Here is a 21,372-nt window from a genome sequence, read left to right as displayed (position 1 = left end):
TTAAGCTACCTGTACCAGTTACCACAGTAGAACAAAAACCATAAAATCATTTACTGTGTCCAGATCTTGGCTCTCTGGTTCAAAGAAGATGGGGATCTCCTATAAGGAGTCCAGCAGAGGGCTACAAAGATGATTAAGAGCCTGGAGCATCTCCCTTATGAGGAAAGGCTGAAGAACCTGCATCTGTTCAGCCTGAAGAAATACAACTGAAAGGGATTCACAGATGTTTATAAATATCTAAAGGGAAGTAGAAGGTAAACAGATGAGGCCAGGCTCTTCACAATGACATGTAGCAATAGGACAAGGCCTAAAACTTGAACACAGTAAGTTCTGTAGTAGCACACAAAGAACTTCCTTACAGTATGAGTGACAGAGCCCTGGAAGTGGTTGCCCAGATAAGTTACAGAGTTTCCCCCAGTGGAGATATGCAAGACATCTGGATGCCTACCTGTGTTATCTTTTGTAGGGTACCTGCTTTATCAAGGGTTGTACTTAATGATCTCTCAAGATCCCTTCTAACCCTTGCAAAGATGTAATTCTGTGACTCCTGGTGTGCTTTTGCAGTGGGAGTGCAGGTGTATCCTGTACATGCTGCTGTATCAAGAAGGTCACCATCCTGTGAAATATGAGGTTTCACATACGTGTGTTTTCACTAAAAACATAATTTGGCATGACACTAATTGAAGATAAATTCTAAAGATAGCAACTCACAGCGGGTCATAGTTTAGTGCAGAACATGCAAGATGAACTCTTCTCAAATTAATAATGACACTTTAGGAGATGGGATTTCCCTGGAATAACCTAGAGGTTAAAACACATGCCAAAGCTATGACTTCATATTTAGTCATTTAACCACAGCAGCTTACTCAGGACTCCTAACTCCAAAGTTAGTGAAACCTCATCCAGTCCTCTGGCTCACTTACTGAAGTTGCCTTCTTCCCCCCTCTCACATTTGCTCTCTTACGCTCTCACCTCTTAATAACCCTTTCTTTCTGTAATACATAGCTTAGAGAGACACTAAAGGAAATGCTAAACTGTGCCCCCAAATCCTACTGAAGATTTAAGAAGCTACTCTGAAGTCCTAGCAATATATGGTTCTAATAGTTTTTCACACAAGTTGGTGATGTTCAGAGTAGTTCCTACTAAGAAGATATTTTGAAAGATTCATTAGACTCATTGACTTCAGTCTTACATTAGTTTCACTGGTTTAAAATAAAAATGAAAGCAGAATCAAGCTATTTCCTGCTTTGGAACACAGCTGTTCTCTCTCTGATGGCATAGCTAATCCATTTAATAATATTCAAAACATTTTACAGCAGCATATATTAGCAACTTTCAGTTATCTTTTTTTTTTTTTAATATAGTTTCCCATCACGATCATATTTAACCAAGAGAAGATGAGAAGAAAAATATATTCAGTATGCATGTGCATAACATCAGATCTACACTGGCATTCCCCTCATTCATACAGAGAGATGGAAGAATTTCTCCTTGTTACACTACCCTCGAGTTTTCCCTTTCTGCTCAAAAAATGTTTTACAGCAATGATCTGACGCTATACAGTACTGAAATGAAGTATGTCATATTGTGGATAGGAATTAAATATCACAGTGAAGTTTAACAATAAACCAAAGTTTCAGAATGGACATTAAAAATACATTTTTTAATCACTCAGGCAACTCTAGAAAAGACTGCACTGCCATGTGTAAAAAAATGAATACAAGTTTTCTGTATGTGCAGTTCAATATAATTGGAAGCTATAACTGAGTAAGTCTCATCTGCAGCATATTAATTACAGATGAGGCTTCACTAGAGAAAAGGACCCTGAATGACTTTACCAAGGTGACCCAAGGTGAAGCACTCGAGGTCAAAAGCAAGGCCCCTGTTTTTCAGCTGTTCTTACAGAGGAAATAGCATCCTAATAAGTTTAGTACTTAGAGTTTCCCTACAAGGAAGTTGAGTAGGTTATTTGAATGAGCTGGAAGAGGAAAAGAGTGAGGAAGAGCTATGAAGACCTTCTTTTAGTTCTTCTATTTAATGCAATATTAATGCATGCCACATTGTATTAGATGTAACACAAATTTACACGTTTCTTCTCTGTAGGTTACTGCAAGTCTCTCTTCTAGGAGCAGATTAACTAGAAGGAAATCACAAAAAAAAAAAAAAAAGCTCTTTTTCTATAAAGTAACATATAGATTTCAGAGTTTGTGGTAGCAGGAGTGACCTGAAATTACATGCAATTTACACCTACAGAGACATGGAGATTATTCTCTTCTGTCCCTAGAGTCCATAGAGCTCCTACAGAAAAAAAAACAGGTGAATTTTACACTTAACCTTCAAGCTTATCTTCAAGAACATGTACTTCTTTTTTCGCCTTACTGAACATGCCAGAAATATGTGCTCTTAGAGGTATTTTTTAATTTCTTTTTTCCTTCAATTCACAACTGATTATATTTTTTGTTACAAAACTGCATAAGAACCAGCTTCCTTTGGGGATTCAAAGATTGAGAAAAAATGTACTCAAAAACTCAAGTTTAGTTAAAAAACGATAAGTTATATTTTCAAGATTTTTTTTTTTTCATAGAGCAGCAGTAACAATAATCCGTATTTCTTCCTTGCTGTGATATACCCACAAAGATACAAAAAGGACACTGTAAAAAGCACAAAGTTTGGCACAGAGAGCTTATGAAAACATAAAAAATAACAACACCATCATGGGACAAAGTTAATGGAACAAACATCAAGCATTTCATGCACTTGCCTTTACCACATTCCCACCTTCCCCTCCTAAGAGTTTTGTGACGCATTTATGGTCAGTTTTTTCTGAGTTCCAGAAATAATTCTTAAAGTGCTTAGAAAGAATTGCACAAACAAGTGTGAGACACTGGAGAAACCAACTGACTGCACACAAAGAATTTTCAGATGTACAAACTAAGCACGCTAAAGAAATCAACACTTTTGCTAATCTGTATGAATATGTTTCTTCCTAAAACAAATTATGAAAATACTCTAGACAAAAATAACCACTACTTAAATGAAAATGCCCATGAAACAGAATATATATACATTGTTTTAAGCAAGAAGAGGCGAATCTTTGATGACCTAACCTTTCATTTAAAATAAATATAATGGATATCTGGTGTAGAGCAACAGAGTGAGTATTCAGGTGACAGTTCCTAATGTTGATAGCAATGCACAGAAGTGCATTTTAAATGAACTTTCTCCAACACTTGAAAATAATCAAATTTGATGGTATGAACCAGATAAGAAGAAAGCATATCTTCATATCTGAGAAATCTAGCTAGGCAAGCAATTAGGAAAACAGGACACTGGTGATCTGTATGTAATTCCATCTCCTTGTAGAAACTGCATGTTCTTTCTGCTAAATATTGCAACAACAGATACTGCTTTCTACTAGGTTCCTTATCTTCAGCTAAAGTTGTGCCTGACTAGCCCACAATTCTAACTACAGCACCTTAGTTTGCTATCCTGGATTCTACCAGCAGGTCATAGATGAACAGGTACCTTCCCACAGTGGAACTAGAAGGATGAGTGAAACACGAAGCTTGCTGGATACATCTGCTCTCAGTTACTTGAAAAGCTGAGAGCAAAGGAGTAGAGGGGTAAGAGTCTGAAGGACAGGACACACCATGCTCAGCAGCCTACCTTGACTGCTGCCAGAACCACTTCTGCCTGCAAAAATGGAAACTGGTGTCACATCAGCAGTGAACACTGCTGCAGTTAATATTCAGAGTACAGTGAGTACAGGCACAAGTAAAAAGAAAGGTGTCATATTGCTCCTCTCCTCAGGGTTTAGTCACTTGATTTCTGCTTACTGTCTCAATTAACTTATTGCCCTAAGAAAGGCCTGTTGGCTGGTAATATCCAGGAGAAAGTATGACAAGGAGTACTATGTAGAAAAGCATAGGGAGTTTGGAAAGAGACATGGTAAAAGTGAACAATAGAGGGCAAGATTAAAATGGAAAACCAAAAGAGCTGGATAAGAGAATAAGATAAAGAAGGGACAACGGAAAAGGAAGCAAAATGATGCAGGGGAGAGTTAATGAGGCATGAAGATAGAGCAAAAGAAAGATAATGCGTGTAGAAGATGTGATAGAACAGGAACAATAAAATAGCAAAAAAAAAAAAAAGAGGGGGGTGGGAATTGACATGGAAGAGAGATGAACAGGAAACACATAAGCATATGGAGAGCATTAAAGGAAAACAAATAAGCGCACTGTAAGAAAAGGACCCACATTACAGTGATACTTGATTCCAAGTCATCAAATCCTTTTTAATTACCTTCTTCAAGTTTCCAAATCTTATATCTATATCCCAAGATAAATCAATATTCAGTGGTTCAGCAACCAAACCATTAGCAAATTAATGTATACACTTTGAGCTCTGTAAAGTTGCTAATACTCTCTATCCTCTTAACTGTAGTCATAGTCTTGATGCCACAATGATTTAAAATGTAGGTATTTAACCTGGTTTAATCATGATGATAGGTGCAGCCACTGCTTTTAATTTTGCTTTTGCACCATAAATAAACTTGCTGATCATATCAAAGAGTCACAAACAATTTCCACCTGGCATCCGAGATGGTGATATGTTCATCTGCATATTCATCAAGTGGTGTGCATGTAAACAAGAATGCTTTGCTGATTACCTACCCCACTTCTTCTTCTGTAATGAAATCCTTAACCCTTAAGATCTTCTAACAGAAGGTCAGACTATCTGAACTTCAACAGGAACAAAGGGAAATATTCCCACAATCTTAACTAATTACCATCAATTGAAGGTAAAATTTCTCGTAAGACACTAATCCTATCTGTAGTCAAAAGGGTGTGTTAGATGCAGAAAAAAAATTGGAAATAAATTATTGCCATTAGAGAGTTAAATGAGCTTATTTAAAGAGCAATAAAAAGAAGTACTAAGCAGTAATAAAAATATCACATCCTTCATATATTTTCCCTCTTTTCCAGCATGTAATTTGTCATTGGTCACAGTTCCCTATTTAGAAATTATAATTTCTATCTGGAAAGCATTCTACAAGGGCAGGAAGGCAAATAATAGTAATGAAAAAGCCATGAATATTACATTCTACTGAACAAGAGTTGATATTGATGTTCTGTTGTCAGAGTCTCCTAAATCTCAAACAAATGTCTCAGTCAACATAAATGGACTCTTGGGGGGGAAGATGAAGCAAACTTCACAATTGTATATTCAGATAAATTTGGAATTAAGAAAACACTACTAATGGTTTTGTATCTTTTAAAATCCAATAGTTAGTCTTTATATATTTAATCTACCTAAAATTAAAACAATTATATTTTTGGTCAATATAGGGATAATGCTGACAATTGGTCAGGATGATATCCATTTGTCCATACAAGGGAAAGAGTTGTTAAATAATTTATGTTATCTAATTAAATAAATAATGTTATCTACGTTAATTTGAGACCCCAGTATTTAAAATTCTGTGGAATACTACTTTAAAAATCCCACAGAAGGAATTACTCGCTTTCCATAGATTCATAAGTGGTTGGGTTAAATAAGTTTTGAAGCTCAATAACACTTTTTAACAAAGCAGATCTCCAGCATTTTCCTTAACCTACAGCATTCTGCAGCAGCATCAGGTAACTCACATTTCCTTGCTCCACAGTCCAATGACAGCTTACTTGGAAAGCTTCTCCATGGAAGCCATTTTATTATTTTCTTCTATATTATTCTAAGGGAGAATCTACCCTCTTCTAGAACTTAGTACATAATTAATTCAGGCTATCCTCTAGTCAGAACTCACTGGGAACAGCTGCTGAAACTTCCTGGGCTGCACAGCATTCCCTCTCCCAAATCAATTCAGAAAACTACCCTAAACATCTTGCTGTCATCCTGGAAGGATCAGAACAGAGCACCAGCAGAATCTGCCTTCGATCCTTCCACGAAGAAAACATACAGCCTCCACTTCTGCTTGGCTCTGCTGCAAAATTATTTTACATTTTCCACATGTTCTACAAACTCAACAAGTTCCCACAGAACAGGCATCTAGAAACAATTTGGGACCATCAGCAATAACTGCCTACTCTCAAACCTCACCCAAAAAATCAGTAGATTTTTGAAGAAATGTATTAGAATGAGGAGTGAATTTAGATGCAGAGCTTACAAGTTAGAAATTACATATGGTAATGCTCATATGCTCCCATAAACACAATAAATAAAAGTTTATTTATTTATCACAGTAGTCTATTTACTTAAATGAACAACTCATCAGTAATTGAGTATTTTTAAGACAAGTTTTGAATGAGTACAATCATAGAAAATACAACCTATTAAACTTTCAAGCACATATTGCACAAGCACACCTGTAAACAGAATATGGTCTGCATCACTCAAGTAACAAGCAAACATCCCCATTTTCTGTGTAAGTTGCACATAATAATTAACACCCCTGAAAAATCAGAAAGAAAGTCACATTGGCTTGAATGGGTTTAAGATATTCCAGACATAGAAAATGAAGAATTGCATTAAGAAAAAAATAAATAAAGTCACTATCTTACATGATGGATATCGTCTCATTACTATTGTCACCATTACTTATGATAATCTCTCTTCAGTTATTAAGCTAATACATTCAGTCTATGACTTATCATTCTAAGCTCTTAGGTTTTGGCACAGGAATAAATGGAAATTTAGTGCAATAGTGTAAGACACTGGCAAGATTCAGAAGACACCCGGTGTCGTAGCCATTTCAGGCAAATTGTAGTAGGACAGCTTACTGAATATTATTCAATCACTGTTCTAAGGAAAATGCATCTTTTCTACTTCAGGAACTTTTTGTACTAGCAGAAATCAAGCTTTATAACTAAAATAACATAATTCTCCAAATGAAAAACCATAAACAGAACTTTTCTGTCATAATCACTGAATGCATATGACACATTTATAAGCCTAACTGTCCCAGGTATATCAGATCAAACAAGCTACTCAGCAAAGTTAAGGTCTTGTGATGGTCAATCATATTTCATTTCTTCAGTTACAAAATAAGAATAGTTTACAAATAAATAAATTATGAGGTGCTTATTTACCATGAGTAATGCTGTAACACAACAAAAAGAGCAGCAATGATAACTAAGCAGCAAGGTTCTAGACTGCAGCAAGTGAGGACTTGTTTGGGTGTAACAGCTGCAGGCACAGAAACAAAGAAAAGAAGCTACATACCTTCAGAAGTCCTCAGGCACACAGGGACCTCCAGCAAGATACTCTTGCTTCCACTGCTAACCTTTATATGAGGTCAGGGAAACTGTGGATCCTGGCTCTATCCCTTCCAATCACTCAGGGGCATTACATGCACCTGAGATCCCCTGGGTTGGCCATGCCTTCCATCAGGTGCTTAATTGCTGCTTCAAGCCATGATTTAGTATTCCTGCTACATCATGATAAGATAAATCAGTATTTTAGATGAATAATCATAATAACCCTGACCCAAGTGCATTTGTCACAAAGCCTTTTATTTCCAGCTGACTTCAGAAGGCTGAGAGTAACTGCTATATTGCAGAGAATTCAATTATTATAAACAATATTTTTTTACAATAATTATTGTAAATAATTCACTATTTCTACCGAAATCACACTTGGGGTGAGAATTAAACAAAAAAAACCCTGCAAGTGTAATACATTCTTATTTGCTTCCCTACATAAGTGTAACTCTACAAGAGCAATTTGATACACAGAAGCAGAGAGCAAATATCATCCACAAATTTCTTTAGGTCAACAAAAGGAAATTTTGAACACTAATGAAATCCCAAAACCAAATTCCTAGATTCACATTAATTCTTCCTGAATCTGTTTAAGTATAACAATGCCAGGCAGACATTGTTCAGAATAATTGTTTCAGAACCACTGCATTTAAACTCTGAATAATTTTGAATGCCTATCAACCATGCCACATTGTGTCCCATATACAGGTTGTTTTTTTATTACAGTGCTAATAGAAACAAATTCTTAACTGCTGCATGGTGTTTTGGTAACTACATACAGTTTCCCTTTTCTTTAAGGACTTGTCTGTTGCTTTCTACCTGGAATGTCTATAATAACAGAGCAAAAGATTATTTGAATAACAGATAAACAGAGAAAAAAAGAGCTCAATTATAACAATTCAGAAACCAAAATATAAGCAATCAATGATAATGCAGGCAATCTTGACTTCATCTAGAAGAACACATTCCTTTCAGTTTCAAAGGCAGGAGCAGCTGCATTAGAAAAATCAAAATAGCATAAAAAATAAGGTTACAGTATTTGGAACCACAGATGGGTATGAGCATAACACCCCTACTCAGGACTTGTGCTCTGAACTCCAGCAATATCCTTATCTCAGAAGCCCAGAAGCTTCTACTCTCTGATCACTCTACTCATCACACAGGAAAAAATAAAAACACCAAAAAAAAACACACACCTTGATGTTGAATAAAAAGAATATTTATCTGGCTGTATTCAGCCTTTATTCATTGATAATGTATAGAAACTGGTGCACATTCAAATAACTACATTCATAACTAAGGGTCACAGGACTACACACACTGTACATGGGCAGTATTAGGGCAGTATTACTGATCCAACATGCAGCAAATGCACACTCCCAGGAAGCACTGCAGCTGATGAATGCATACAAACAGCCAGTAGAATGTATGTACAGTAGATTCCAGCATACAACAACAGGATTGCAATTTGCAGCTTCTCTTGACATTGAAAAAAGATTGAGCAGTGCAGCGTTAACTGTTGAGCCAAATGTCTTTCTGCCTGACCTTCACATTCTGCACTAGAAACTACCCAGAGTACCACAGTGTGTCTAAGATGTGCACCCATCTGGCATTTCACTGCTCAGCAGGCACAACTGCTAGACACAATTTTGCAACATCAACTGCAAAATCCTCAGTTATTTTCACTAATGATTTTTGTGCAGTACCATCCATGCATAACATTTATTAATAATGAGTTTTTTTATTGCCTGATGTAAATTTTTTTCCATGGAAAATGTCATGTACATTTTAAAAAATATATGCATTTCATCATTTTCCTTTCTTTATTAGTTCAGTGATAGTTTTCTGGTGCCATACACTATAAACAGTTAATGTTAACACATACTGAGTGCTACTGTGAAACTGCAGCCATTTTTAGCTGACATGTTTTCACTCCAATGTCACTTTGCAACTAAGCTTTAAGACCCCATACATGCATAAGAAACATTTTTATAGCACACATACAGATACAATAGGTTTTTATTACTTGGTTTTAATAATTAACAGTGAAAATGAGTGATTAATGCTGAAAGAAAGGAGTTTTCTTCAGTTCTGAGGCCACCTGATTTGCACCCTTGACAACACACCACACTGTAATTACAGGCTTTCACAATAATTGATGCTCTCATTGGAAAATTTATGTTGGACTTCAACATTGCAAAGATAAAAAAAAAAAAAAAAAAAAAAAAATCTCTTGTGAACTTGGAACATCTAAGAACACTCTGAAAATCAATAATTTAGTATTTTAGATACTTTTCCTGTTACTTACTATGAATAAGTCACCATCTTGCTTTTATCACTGAATGCTAAATTTCTTTCCCAAAGCCGTGCACACAGTTTAACTTGTTCACAGAATCTGAAGCATACATTTTTCATTAAAATCTACTGTAATACTGTGTTAATGTATATAACTTTGAGAAAAACCTCTTTGAGAGGAAAGATATTTAAATTGGAAAACCATAACAGAATCTGAGACATGGCAAAACTAAGGTCATATACAAACATGCAGTAATCAGGACAGGCTAGATTAATATCAGCAGGTGACTGTGGCAATACTACTCAAAATGTCAGATGTATATCAGCACTTTTCTGACACGGGGTTTGATACAGACTTCAGGATTCCTGCTGAGACTTCTGCATTTCTGTTTAGACCAGTGTGTACTATGGCTAATTACATGGCAGCAGTTTTCCACTCAACCTCTGCCTCAGCTCATGCAGCAAATGACTGATGTTTAATTAGCTGGTTAGAAGCAACTTGCCCGGAGTCAAGCAAAATGTGTGTGGCAGAAAATTACTGCACAGAAATACAGATCTGTGATTTATTGATACATACTCAAAATTGCTATTAAGAGCCAATGATATTCCAGAAGCAGTCTGAGATTTTCACATTTTGTGATGTATGCAGGTAACCAAGGATAAGCTAATATTAGAATCAGAACAAAAGCTTATCAGGCATGTCATACATAAACTCCTTTTACCATATTCCACATGAGCCATGCAAAGACAGCTTCACTAAAAGCCAAATAAATACTCAGTGCTAAACTCCACATTAAAGGGGAACCATTCCTACAAACCAGTCCAGCATTATGCTTCCACAGCTTCCAAACCAAAGCCTGTTCAAGGACAAAAAGCATAGGCACATATGTCTGCAAAAATACTAGATAGGTGTGTTCATAGATGATATTTGAAGCCACAGATTCAGAAGAATGATCCCATCATGACTCATGCAAAACATGCAAAATTCCTTTTCTAGACCAAACAATGCAGTGTAAAAAGCAGCAGAGAAGACAGGAATCATTCAGTCACATGCTGCTTTAAAGCTGTGACCTATATCTAGTAGTCAAAGAAAAGACTTGAGAAAATAGAGCTTTACAGCAACAGGAGATTATTAGGCATGGTAGAGAAACAATTGCTTGACACAATTACAAATTCAAAGCAGAATTTAACTCTTCCATCTGCACTGTGGATCTCTTATGTTTCAAACACATTCCACTATGGATCTTTCCTAGTGCTGTCAGAGACTTTCTATCCAAGAGTGCTCTGTGCCACACACACAGAGGAGTTACAGGTGGGTAAATAATTTATCCTTAATATGAAATAAATCAGTAAAGAATCTTGAATCTACTAAAAGCTAGTGCTAATACGTAAAGGGGTGTCCTTGCCACCATTCAGTTATCCACATTTGTTATATTTTCCTTTGATTTTTCCTATTTATCAAGTGCATCTGTAGGATCCCTCGATAGGATGCTAGAAAAGATGTCGCTTTGTGGTCTGACATGGATTTTGACTTGGGAGCCATTACTTTGTTTTCTCCAAATACCAGAATATATCAAAGCAGTTGCACCAAAGCTTAGAAAGCCTGTCAGTGAAATAATTTCAAAAACTTCTACGTCACAACCATAGCAACTCTTTAAATGTATGACTGTAAAATAACCAATATCTCTCACTTGCGCAAGGCAGATTACTTATGGAGTAACATGTGAATTCAATACTCAAAGCAAATTTCCCCGACCAGATATTTTCCTGACAGATTGAGGGAAAAAAGAAATATATATATATATATTATATACACACATATATATACACACACAAATACACACAAACACACACTGCTGCATTTCTGAATTCAGTTATGTCAAGCAAAGCAGAACAGCAGAGACCAGTTCCCATATGCTACTTTTTCTCTAGAAGAGGTTTATTGTTGAGCCCATATAATCTATTCCACGCTTGGGGGGAGGGGGGAGGGAAACAATAACAAAACCAAGTAATCCATCCATACAGCATGAAAATGTTAACTCTGGTCCATGCCCTAGAAATGACCTTTGAGTGGGAAAATTGTGGGGCAGCCCCAGAGGAAGGGGTTTCCTTCTACTATCTAGCAACAGTAACTGCAGCTGCAGCCTCTGGCCAAACTTCTGCTTTCTACAAACCGCTCAGTGCCACTGTCTGGCCAATGGATCTGTAGAGCCATAGATTTGTTGGCTCTCTGCCCATTCTATTTCTTTCTTCAAATTATTTCATCCCGCATCTGCAAGGGTATTCTTTCTGTTCCCATGGAAGCACTTCCTGTGCCCAAAGCTTACCAAAGCCTAGGAATAAAGACAAACTTTGGTTCAGAGGGGAGTAGCTGGATAAAGAGATGGTGACCTGCAGTTGAGTTCTCTATGTTGTACCCTTGCCAACACACCAGGCTATACTGGAAAGCCATTTCATACCATGTTTTTAATAACTGTCATGGTTGCTCTCTGCCTGAGAACTGCAAGGAACGATTCTTTCTTCACTTAAAGAAGGTCCATCAATAATACTTCTTTAGCAGGGGGATGGTTTTGCATCAAGGGGAGCACTTACAGATCAGCTTGAAATCACCAGATGCATTCACTGACAGCCAAGTTTTCTTTTTGTTGGAGCAAAAATAAATCTCTTCTCAAAATCCTATTCCAGATGAGTCAGAAGAAGCTTACACTCCAGATCTTTGCATTTTATCTTCTTGTTTCCTGACTTCTTTGATACTTAAAATCCTTCCATGAGCTCAATTGGTCTTGCTGAAGCAAAGCATAAACAGTTTTATGCTTTAAGAAAAAGAATAAAAACACCAAAAAAGCAGTTTTATGCTTTATGCTCATGTACTTCCATGACATTCCTGTTACAAAGATTGCTTGAAGGTGGGTAAAATCCATCAGCATTAACACAGATACTGTACTTATGACTACCTTGCGTGTAAATAGGATGCATAAGTCATGCATCATCATGCTTCCTTGTAAGACTATCTTGATTGAGACAGATAGGAAGCATTTTCTGAATCTTTTTACTAAAAATACTTTCTGGTTTGGGAAATCATGCATATGAGATAGTCCTTAACACAGCGACATATCCTTGGCCAGTGCTACCTACCTATTTCCCCCACCATACAGCCACTTTCTTTAGGAACACACATATATTTTTTCCTACAGTTGCTTCACTTCCACCATATCATATACATGCCTCCTCTTAACTCCCACAAGCAGTACATTTGCAAAACAGTGGCATACAAAACCAAAGAGTTGACACAAATCTTCCTGCTCTTACAATATTCACACACCTCATACAACACACCTATTTATAGAAAAATTCACAAAATAGAGGCTGGCTCCCTGTGTTTTACTGTAACTATCACAGCTAGACTCTTAATTGGCCTTTAGTTACTATAATAACAATATAATTAACAACAGCTTTTGTCAGCTTCTAGAATTAAATAACCATGTGAGTTCTCAGTTCATTCTACCATGAAGCTCCCTATCCTTCTTATTCTTCCAGAGTGAAGCAATCTGTATGTGAAAGAGTGGTAAACAAAGTACTCATAAGTAATTTTTGATAGACCGCACTCATGACTTCCAAGCCAGACTCATGACTTCCAAACAAGTGAGGCTGTATAGTAAATGCAACGCTCAGTGGCTAATCAGTCATTAACTGCTACAAATGGGAAACAACAATTTGGCATTAGCAAAATCATGCTCAACTTTTGCTGTTTTATTTGGGATAAGCCAACATTAAGGCCAACAAAAAGGGACATCTTTAACTTAGAGGCTAGAACACGAATTGGTAAGAACCAAAATCAGACACCCACACACTGCCCAGAATCATGTCCTGGAATTTGGCTCTTATATCCAAACACATACCTCCTCTGCTCCCAGAATCCCTCCTGGACAACTCCTCTGCCCAGAGCCCCCACTGCCTCCTCTTCTCCAGTTACCATGAGCCCCAGGTACCTCTGAGGCCAGAGAAGCCCCAAAATTCCAGGCTGACAAGAGCTAGGACAAGATCACACATTGGCATGGCAACCTGCTGGAGCTCTGAAGTCTTTTTCAATGACCTGGAGTCAGATTATGGATCTGATTTTCACACTTTATTGCAGGCACGAAAAATGATGAGTGCATTTTTACATTTAACATCTCATGAGACTCTGTTTGCCTGAGAGACTGCTGGAAAAAAGAAGGGACTGGTGGCATCTTAACTCCTTCTGCCATAGCATGCTGGCTACAGCACTAAGGACTATTTGGAGACTGAACAAGGCAGCAGGTTATTTCCCATACTCCCCAAAGCAGGAGGGACAGGAAATGAACAGGTCCTTTTTAGCCACACTTCTTTCATTTAATGGTAAAGCTAAATGCCACAACACAAGCTGACAGGTACAAAACAAGCTCTGCACACATCATTAATGTGCTGTAGTGGGGTGACAAGGCTACCTCATTCACAGAAGTCTGCAGGCCATATCCAGGATACCTGTTATTGACATCAACTGAAGTTCACCTGAGAAAAGGCTGCAAGCTTTGATCCGTAGACAGGATCTCAAAGTACCACACTTCACCATGGAAACAATTGTTCAGGTTAATTCCATTCCTTTTAAGGCTGCAGCAGGAACTGTACCTCACATTCCATGCGTAAGAGAAACCACATGCTTGGTTTTGCCCTCGTTCCCATCCCCATGTCCCCTGGCTGGCACGGGAGCTGGGTGAGATGTCATCAGTGCAACGAGCTCTCACAGAGAGCATCCACACGAGAACATCAGCCGTGTAGGAACGCTGTTCCCAGGGCCATCCCACTGCTATTTCAGATAAATGTTTCCCAAAGACTGAAGCTTCAGTTTCATCCTGGATCAACCCCGTGCACCCCCACACCCGCCGGGATCCCTCGCAGGTGTCTCAGTCCCGCACCGCCCATCTGCCGGTATCCCGACGGCTACATCCAGAGCTCCCCTGGCCCTGGGGGGGGCTTCCCCTCCCTCTCGGCAGCCCGCGGACCCCGCAGCGAAGCAGTTAAGCGACCGGGCCCCCGCCGCTCCTGACGTCAGCCCGGCGCGGGGACGCGCTGGCGGCGGCGGGCGGAGGAGACCGCGGCGGGCGGCTGCCAGCGGCCGGGGAGCGCTGCCGCGGGGCCGCCCGCAGCGCCCGCCAGCATGTCCGCCAAGGAGCGGCCGAAGGGCAAAGTGACCAAGGACAGCGTCACCCTCCTGCCCTGCTTCTACTTCGTGGAGGTGAGTGGCCGCCAGGCTCCTGGGGGACCGGTCGCGGCTCCGCGCGGGGATGACTCCGGGTGCGGGGAGGGTGCCACGGGGCGCTCCGCCGGGCAGCGTGGCTCAGCGCTGTCCCCGCAACGCGGGTTGCGGCATCCTCACGCCGCGCTTTGCCTTTCCCGCAGTCAGCGGCGAAGCGCACCGCTAAGAGCTGGCGTTTTTTAGAGGGAATTATTTCTCAGAGTTGCTCGGACGCGAAAAGGCTGCTTAAGAAAATGGTGCCGTGTACCCAGGGACCTCTCGAGAGGAAGACGTGTTTCGAAAAGAGCTTCCAGGCAAACGCTGCTTGCGTTTCTTTGGCAGAATAAAAATCACATTCAGAAAGGAATGCTCAGGAAAATAGAAATGTTCTTGAAATGATGATCGGTAGTGTCTTTCTGTCAACACCTGGATTATGTGCTGTCTCTAACAGAGCTAAAAATGCATGTGCTGGAATGGAATGAGGTTCTGGGCACATCTTAAAGAGCAAAGCCTGCTATGGCTGCTCAGCTGGTAGCAGGTGCAGTTGCAGAGGCACTCTCAGCTCTGTGCGTCGCTTGCAGGCATTACGCTGCCTGGGGAGGTACAGCCATGTAGGTGCTGCTAGAAGATCGCTGGTAGGCACGGGCTTAGCTTAAGAGGAAAAAATGGTTTATGGATGGAGCACAGTGTTTCAGATGACCTCATTCACAGGAAGGCAACTGAGGCATGGTGAGGCATCGTGTAACATCTCAGGGCAAGATGGTAACGAATTTAATGGTAAAATATTGTATAAGAATTAATTATAACTGGCAGTTTAAATGAAGATATGAGCACGTACACAGTACTTAATGTATGAAATCTTAATACAATAAAATATTTTAAAAAAGAAAAAAAAAAAAAAAAAAAGAGAGAGAGAGAAAATATAGAGAAATAACTACTTTAAGGTACATTTGAATGGCTTTGGAGGTTCTCTGGAAGGTAGAAAAGATAAATACCAGAAAGGGTTTCAGATAGCACAGGCATTTTCTACACCCTCCCTCCATGAGCACCAGATATGACCAGGAGCTAACCTAAAGTAAGCAGTACCCACTGGAAAGCTCTGCATAGGCTCCTCATATAGAAGCATCATGCATATCCTATCACTGTACTAGGCCTGCTCAAGAAATATTCTTTGATGGAAGGAGTTTGCTGTGTCATACAACTTACATTAGTTTTTTATAGGAGAGAGAACTGAAAATTGGAAAAGTTCCTAAAGAGTCAGGAGCATCCTAACTCTGTGCTATCCTTATTGCTTGGGGAATGAAGGATGAGAATTTACTAGACCTCATTTTGGGAATAACTGTGATACAACGTAGGCACAATGCAGAGATTCTGGAATACACAACAGAACCACACAGTTTGGTGGGCTGCGCTTTGGCCTGCAGCAAGATGGGATGAGTTACAGAGCAGTGGCACAAAACATGTGGCTGCTGCTCATGAGAGTTGCTTTTATAATACTAATGCCATACTTGCAGTTCCCCTAGAAGCTCCCTGTATCTGTTACAAGTAATAATGCAAATGATCCTGCAAGTGGTACAGAAATTAGACTGAGCTCTTTTGCACAAATAGCAGGTGAGTTCTCCACTCTGATATGTACTAAGATCTTCAACAGGTCACCTACAGTTAGAAGTCAAAATGGGGGGTGATCAGCACTGCAGAAGCTCTTCAGTGCCCAGCTGCTCTGAGATGGAGTCAGCGTTCACAATTAAGAGTGGACTACTAATGAACTGCTGGGACTTCTATGTGATTCCTTCGCAGGAACAAAGCCTAGAAGCTGTATGAGCCCTTGTCCCTGAGAAGCGAGTTCTAACTGCTGAACTGCAGACTTATGCCCCCTCATGAGACAATTAACACTCAAGTATTTAATACAAATAAGAGCAACAATTAAGAGGGAAAAAAACTGCCATCCACCAAAGCCTATACATCAATTAGGAAAATATGAGCTATCGTTCCTCTCCTGTTGCACAGCAGGAGGATTTGAATCAATTTCCCACATTTTAGGTGAGTACACAAATCATTTGAGTGAAGAGGTGACAGCAATTCAGATGGTATTTAAACAGTTTGAATTTCTTCTGTACACCTACCCTACATTTACCCACATTCACACTAACTCTGATAAGACCAATGGCAATGCCTTCCTGGGGCTTTGCAGCATAGGCAGATGCCAGCACATCACAGCAGCATAAGAAAATGGGAAGGATGGCTTGCATTCCTCTGCTGTGACTGGCTCAAGGAGAACTGAGTTATACTTTGTATAAAAGGATTAAATAAAATGTAATTTCACTGGCATTAGAGATTCCCAAGTGTAATAGACAGAGGGATTTGACTGGTATTGCTATGTAATATAGATCTCCTTTGTAAGCAGGAGGTTAGTCTCTACTATGATCCAACAAAGGCCAAATAAATAAAAAACAAACAAACAAAAAAAAAAAAAACCCAAAAAAAACCCAACAAACCTTACCCAACCTGATTAATGCTTTCTCAATTTTAAAGCTCTTAATATTATGAATGGGAGTGGAAATGATGATGAGAAATGAGATTTTTAGGTCATTCCTCTAAATGCTATCAAGTCTTTCATTTCCCACCCCCACCCCCCCCACCCACTCACTTCCATTTTGTCTATTCCATTCATTTTAGTAAGTCCCTCCCCACTCCAAATTTCAGTGAATAAGAACATAAAAATAAGTTTGCACCTCCAAACAAACAAACAAAAACAACAGTATTCTGTCTCCCATATAGCATCAGGACCTAGAAAATCTACACTAAAGAAAAAATAACTTGCTAAGAAAATAAGGTATAATGTATTTCTAAAATACATACTATTTTTCTCTCAAACACTAGACAAAAGATTGGAAATAATTATGTTGGGACAAGGAGGAAATGAAAATTCCAAAGATAGTATACAATTAAAGAGGAAAAATAACACTCTATTAACTGATGTATTTCAGGGATGAGAGAGTAAAGAACAGGTACAAGACAGATTTTCTGCTTCAAATGGGTTTGCTGTTTAGAAATAGCAGCAAATACAGCTCTGACAGAGAGGTTTTCCTGCTCTTATGATTCTTATGAATATGTCACGTACAAGATTAAATTCCATAAATTAAAGTGTTCAATGGCAGCAACTTTCACGACTGGAAAAAATGTAAGCAGTCCAATTGACAGTTAACTTTAAAATAATTATTGTGGGCCCAATTTTCCTTTCAATCTACTTTAAGAATATCAAACCAGCAGATTTTAACACAATAAATTTATAACATAAAACCAATATGCCCTTTTTAAGATCAATGTTATTACTATTGCTCATTTACACAGAAATGCAAAAGGAGAATCATACTAGAGTTTCAGAAGATGTATAAATGAAAGGGAAATTAAAACGTGAAAGGAAGAGACGGTGTTTCAAAAAAAATTTGGATGGACCATCTTAAAATAAAAAAAATAAAAAAATCAGAGGCAAACAAACCAGCATTATAAAATAAATCATAACACATTTTCAGTAACATTTTCAATTTCACAGTTCATAAAATAAAAACTCATAAATTGACCCCACTGTACCATGATAATTCTTTAGAAGCATTTGAAAGCACTGGTAAGATTTCTGCTTAGCAGTACCTCTGATCTGAGAACTGAATAGTTTTAGATTGCCTTGTACATCTCAGTTACCTGAGGCATGTGGTAATGAGCACTGCCAGGCAGCCTGGCCTGTTTTATTCCTAATTATGGTTGTGACATTTTAGGGTTCTGTAGACTCTATGGGCTGTCTGAGCTTTGTTTGTATAGCTGCGAAGTCAAAGCTTGCAATGAAAATTCAAAGTCCCTCTGGCTTAGTGGGATGTGTTAAAGAGTCTACACACACATGGGGGACATTGAAAATCAGCATTTCCTGTAAGAAGTTTCACCTCTTGAAATTGTTTCTTTTCAGCATATTCAGAGTATATCATAAGTATATCCACTTGCAGAACAAAAAATTCATAGTATCACCTATGTTATAGAAGACCTTCAAGGTCATCAAGTTCAACCACCAACCTGAACCTACCAAGACCCATCACCAAACCAGATCCCTTCATGCTGTGTTTACGCTTCTCTTGAATACTTCCAGGGATGGGGACTCCCAACACTTTCCCAGGCATCCTGTTTATTTCTTAATTAAATATAAATATCTCCCATTTTAATAGAAATCTGGAAAATTTCCAAGGTTATGTAGTTTCTATTACTGAGACCATAATCATGATTTAGAGGCAGAAGAGATATATTCTTGGTGAAATAGAAAGACTCTTCATCTGTGCCCTCTTGATTCTAAAAATCCTGGCTTATATGCCTTAAGTCACTATGACTTTTGCCTTTGACTTCATTGACACTAGTGCATTATTGTGTGTCCCACAAGTGGGAATGCTAGAGGACACAGTGTCCTGAGTGATCACTTAGGTTTTCTTGGTCCCCAGAGGAGAAGGAATTTTTCTAACAGTGGCACGAGCAGAAAGCACAAGTATCTGGTATGACCACAGGAATCCAGCCTGCAAAATATAGGTCATCAGCCTCCATCAAAATAAACACACACAGGGAATGCCACCTCTCAGTCACATCTGGAGGGTTTTATGTAGCTTTTCAGCTATGCATGACCCACCACATTCAAATTATGCATTTTTTCACTTCAAAGTTGTATATAAGTATGATTGTATGAGATACAAACTCAGAGGAAGTGCAACAATTAGAATAAGTGTATAGTGAGAATGAGCTCTAGGACTAAACCTTCCTTCCTAAGAACAAAATGTTTGTATCTAGTGCAAGAGTTAACCTATACTGCTGTTTCTTGGAGGACCATTTCTATCTAAGTAGGTTTTCTGCTATGTTTCAATTAGACTTTGAGAAAGAAAAACACACACACAAACTGTAGAAAATGAAATTACCCCCATACTGTGGAAGTAGCACAATGTTTTATGTATATATGCTTTTTCAATCAGAAGAGTCAATAATGCACGAGGGGATGAGGAAGAGAAGAAATACATTTAAGAGCCTGCTCACTGAACTGACCTTGTGATGTGCCTGAATCATACAGGATAGACATTAGATATGCATATAACATTGCATCCCCAAAATACTAAAGGCCAGTCTGAGACCTGAGGAGGCTGCTACTCAGAGAAACTGTCATTCACTGACTAAACTGTCAATGTTATATCCTTCCTATCACTTCTTCATCCACAGAAGAGCTGTTCACCTTGCATACTACTTGCTTTTAGCAGATGAGCAGAAAAGGGTGGCATAAAGGGAGGGGCCAGGGCTGTGCTAATATTGTCATGAGAAAAAAAAAAAAAAAAAAAAAGTAATAATGCCACATGTTAGATCTCCCTCTATGTTTGGCTATTTACTTTACCAATGTAGAGTTTAATTCATTCATGGAGACAGAGAAACTTGTTCTCTTTTCAGTCCTTCATCATCCTCCTGATCTAACACACAGTAGCAAAAGGAGGACTTAGTATGTTAGAAGTCAAAGGAGATTTATTTTCCAAAGAATTACATCTTCCAGAAATTGAAATATTTATGCTACTTTCTGTGATTTCCTTCTATAATTGTTAAAAATCTGCAGGCAAAATTAAATTGAAGTTGCCAAAGAGCATGGGAGTGAGCCGCTGGAGAAAGGTTGACACCCACAGATTTTATTGATTTAATTATTCTTCTATGAGAGCTGTGCTGATAGTAACTTCTCCTATTTTATGCTTTCCCCCAGTGTCAAAGGCAGATGGTTGTGGTATGGCAGCAGAGGCTGAACCTTTCTGCCAATATTCCATCACATGTTGTTGTTATGCGGCAGATGGCAGCAGAGGGGCAGTTGTGTGACCACTATGAGACCAAAACAACAGTCCACGGAGTGGCAACATGCAAATTTCTATATATAACAAGAAATAAAAATAATAAAAAAATAAAGAAATAAAATAGAAAAAAAATATATATTTCTATATATAAAAGAAAAAGTTCAAGATACAGCCTTCAGTGGGTAAGATGATGATCACTGTCTTTTGGGAGAGGAAAGTGGTGATCCTTCTGGATTGATTTCCTGTAACCCAAATAAACCATCAAATCTAACTTCTATATCACAGTGTTGTCTAAGCTGAAGACTTGAACTTCCTGAGAAGGCCAGAGAAGACAACAACCCTTGTCTTGCAATACAAGAACACCAGAACTCATACCAGTTTCAAGACCACAGAGCACACTGCTAGTCTTGGCTGGACTGTGCTATCACACCCACCATATAGTCTGGATCTGGTGCCTTCTGACTTGATTCTGTTTGGGCCACTGAAAGAAGAGCTTTGTGGGCAACATTTTCCTAGCAATGATGCCATAATAGCTGCTGTGAAACAGAGGGTCACCTCTGCTGGTGCAGATTTTTATGAGTGATTCTTGTTCACCACCAGTGAAAATGGACAACTAATGGTGATGATTACATTTAAAGATAGTGTTTTGTAGCTGAGAATTTACTCCTTAGATAGTGTTACTGTGCTCTTTGTGTCTATTATAGTAGAAAGAAACACGCAG

At 38.7% G+C, this 21,372-nt stretch overlaps 2 protein-coding genes across 4 annotated transcripts in view; one reads left to right on the top strand and one right to left on the bottom strand.

The window, feature by feature from the left end:
* Positions 1-21,372, bottom strand: part of PLPPR5 (phospholipid phosphatase related 5) — a 302,682-nt gene that overhangs the window by 174,475 nt on the left and 106,835 nt on the right. The window lies entirely within an intron of this gene.
* The window catches only part of PLPPR4 (phospholipid phosphatase related 4), a 33,561-nt gene continuing 21,929 nt past the window's right edge, over positions 9,741-21,372 (top strand). For both annotated transcript variants that reach the window (XM_085511218.1, XM_015870087.3), the window contains exon 1: positions 9,741-14,805. In XM_085511218.1, the coding sequence (XP_085367344.1) occupies positions 14,728-14,805 (78 nt within the window). In that variant the 5' untranslated portion in view covers positions 9,741-14,727. The remainder of the gene's footprint in view (positions 14,806-21,372) is intronic.

Source organism: Coturnix japonica, chromosome 11 (genome assembly GCF_054131305.1).
Source record: "Coturnix japonica strain WE chromosome 11, WE-NBRP24, whole genome shotgun sequence".
Lineage (NCBI taxonomy): Eukaryota > Metazoa > Chordata > Aves > Galliformes > Phasianidae > Coturnix > Coturnix japonica.
The sequence above is the reverse complement of the archived record's forward strand: the minus strand, read 5'-3'. Positions and strand labels throughout refer to the sequence as shown.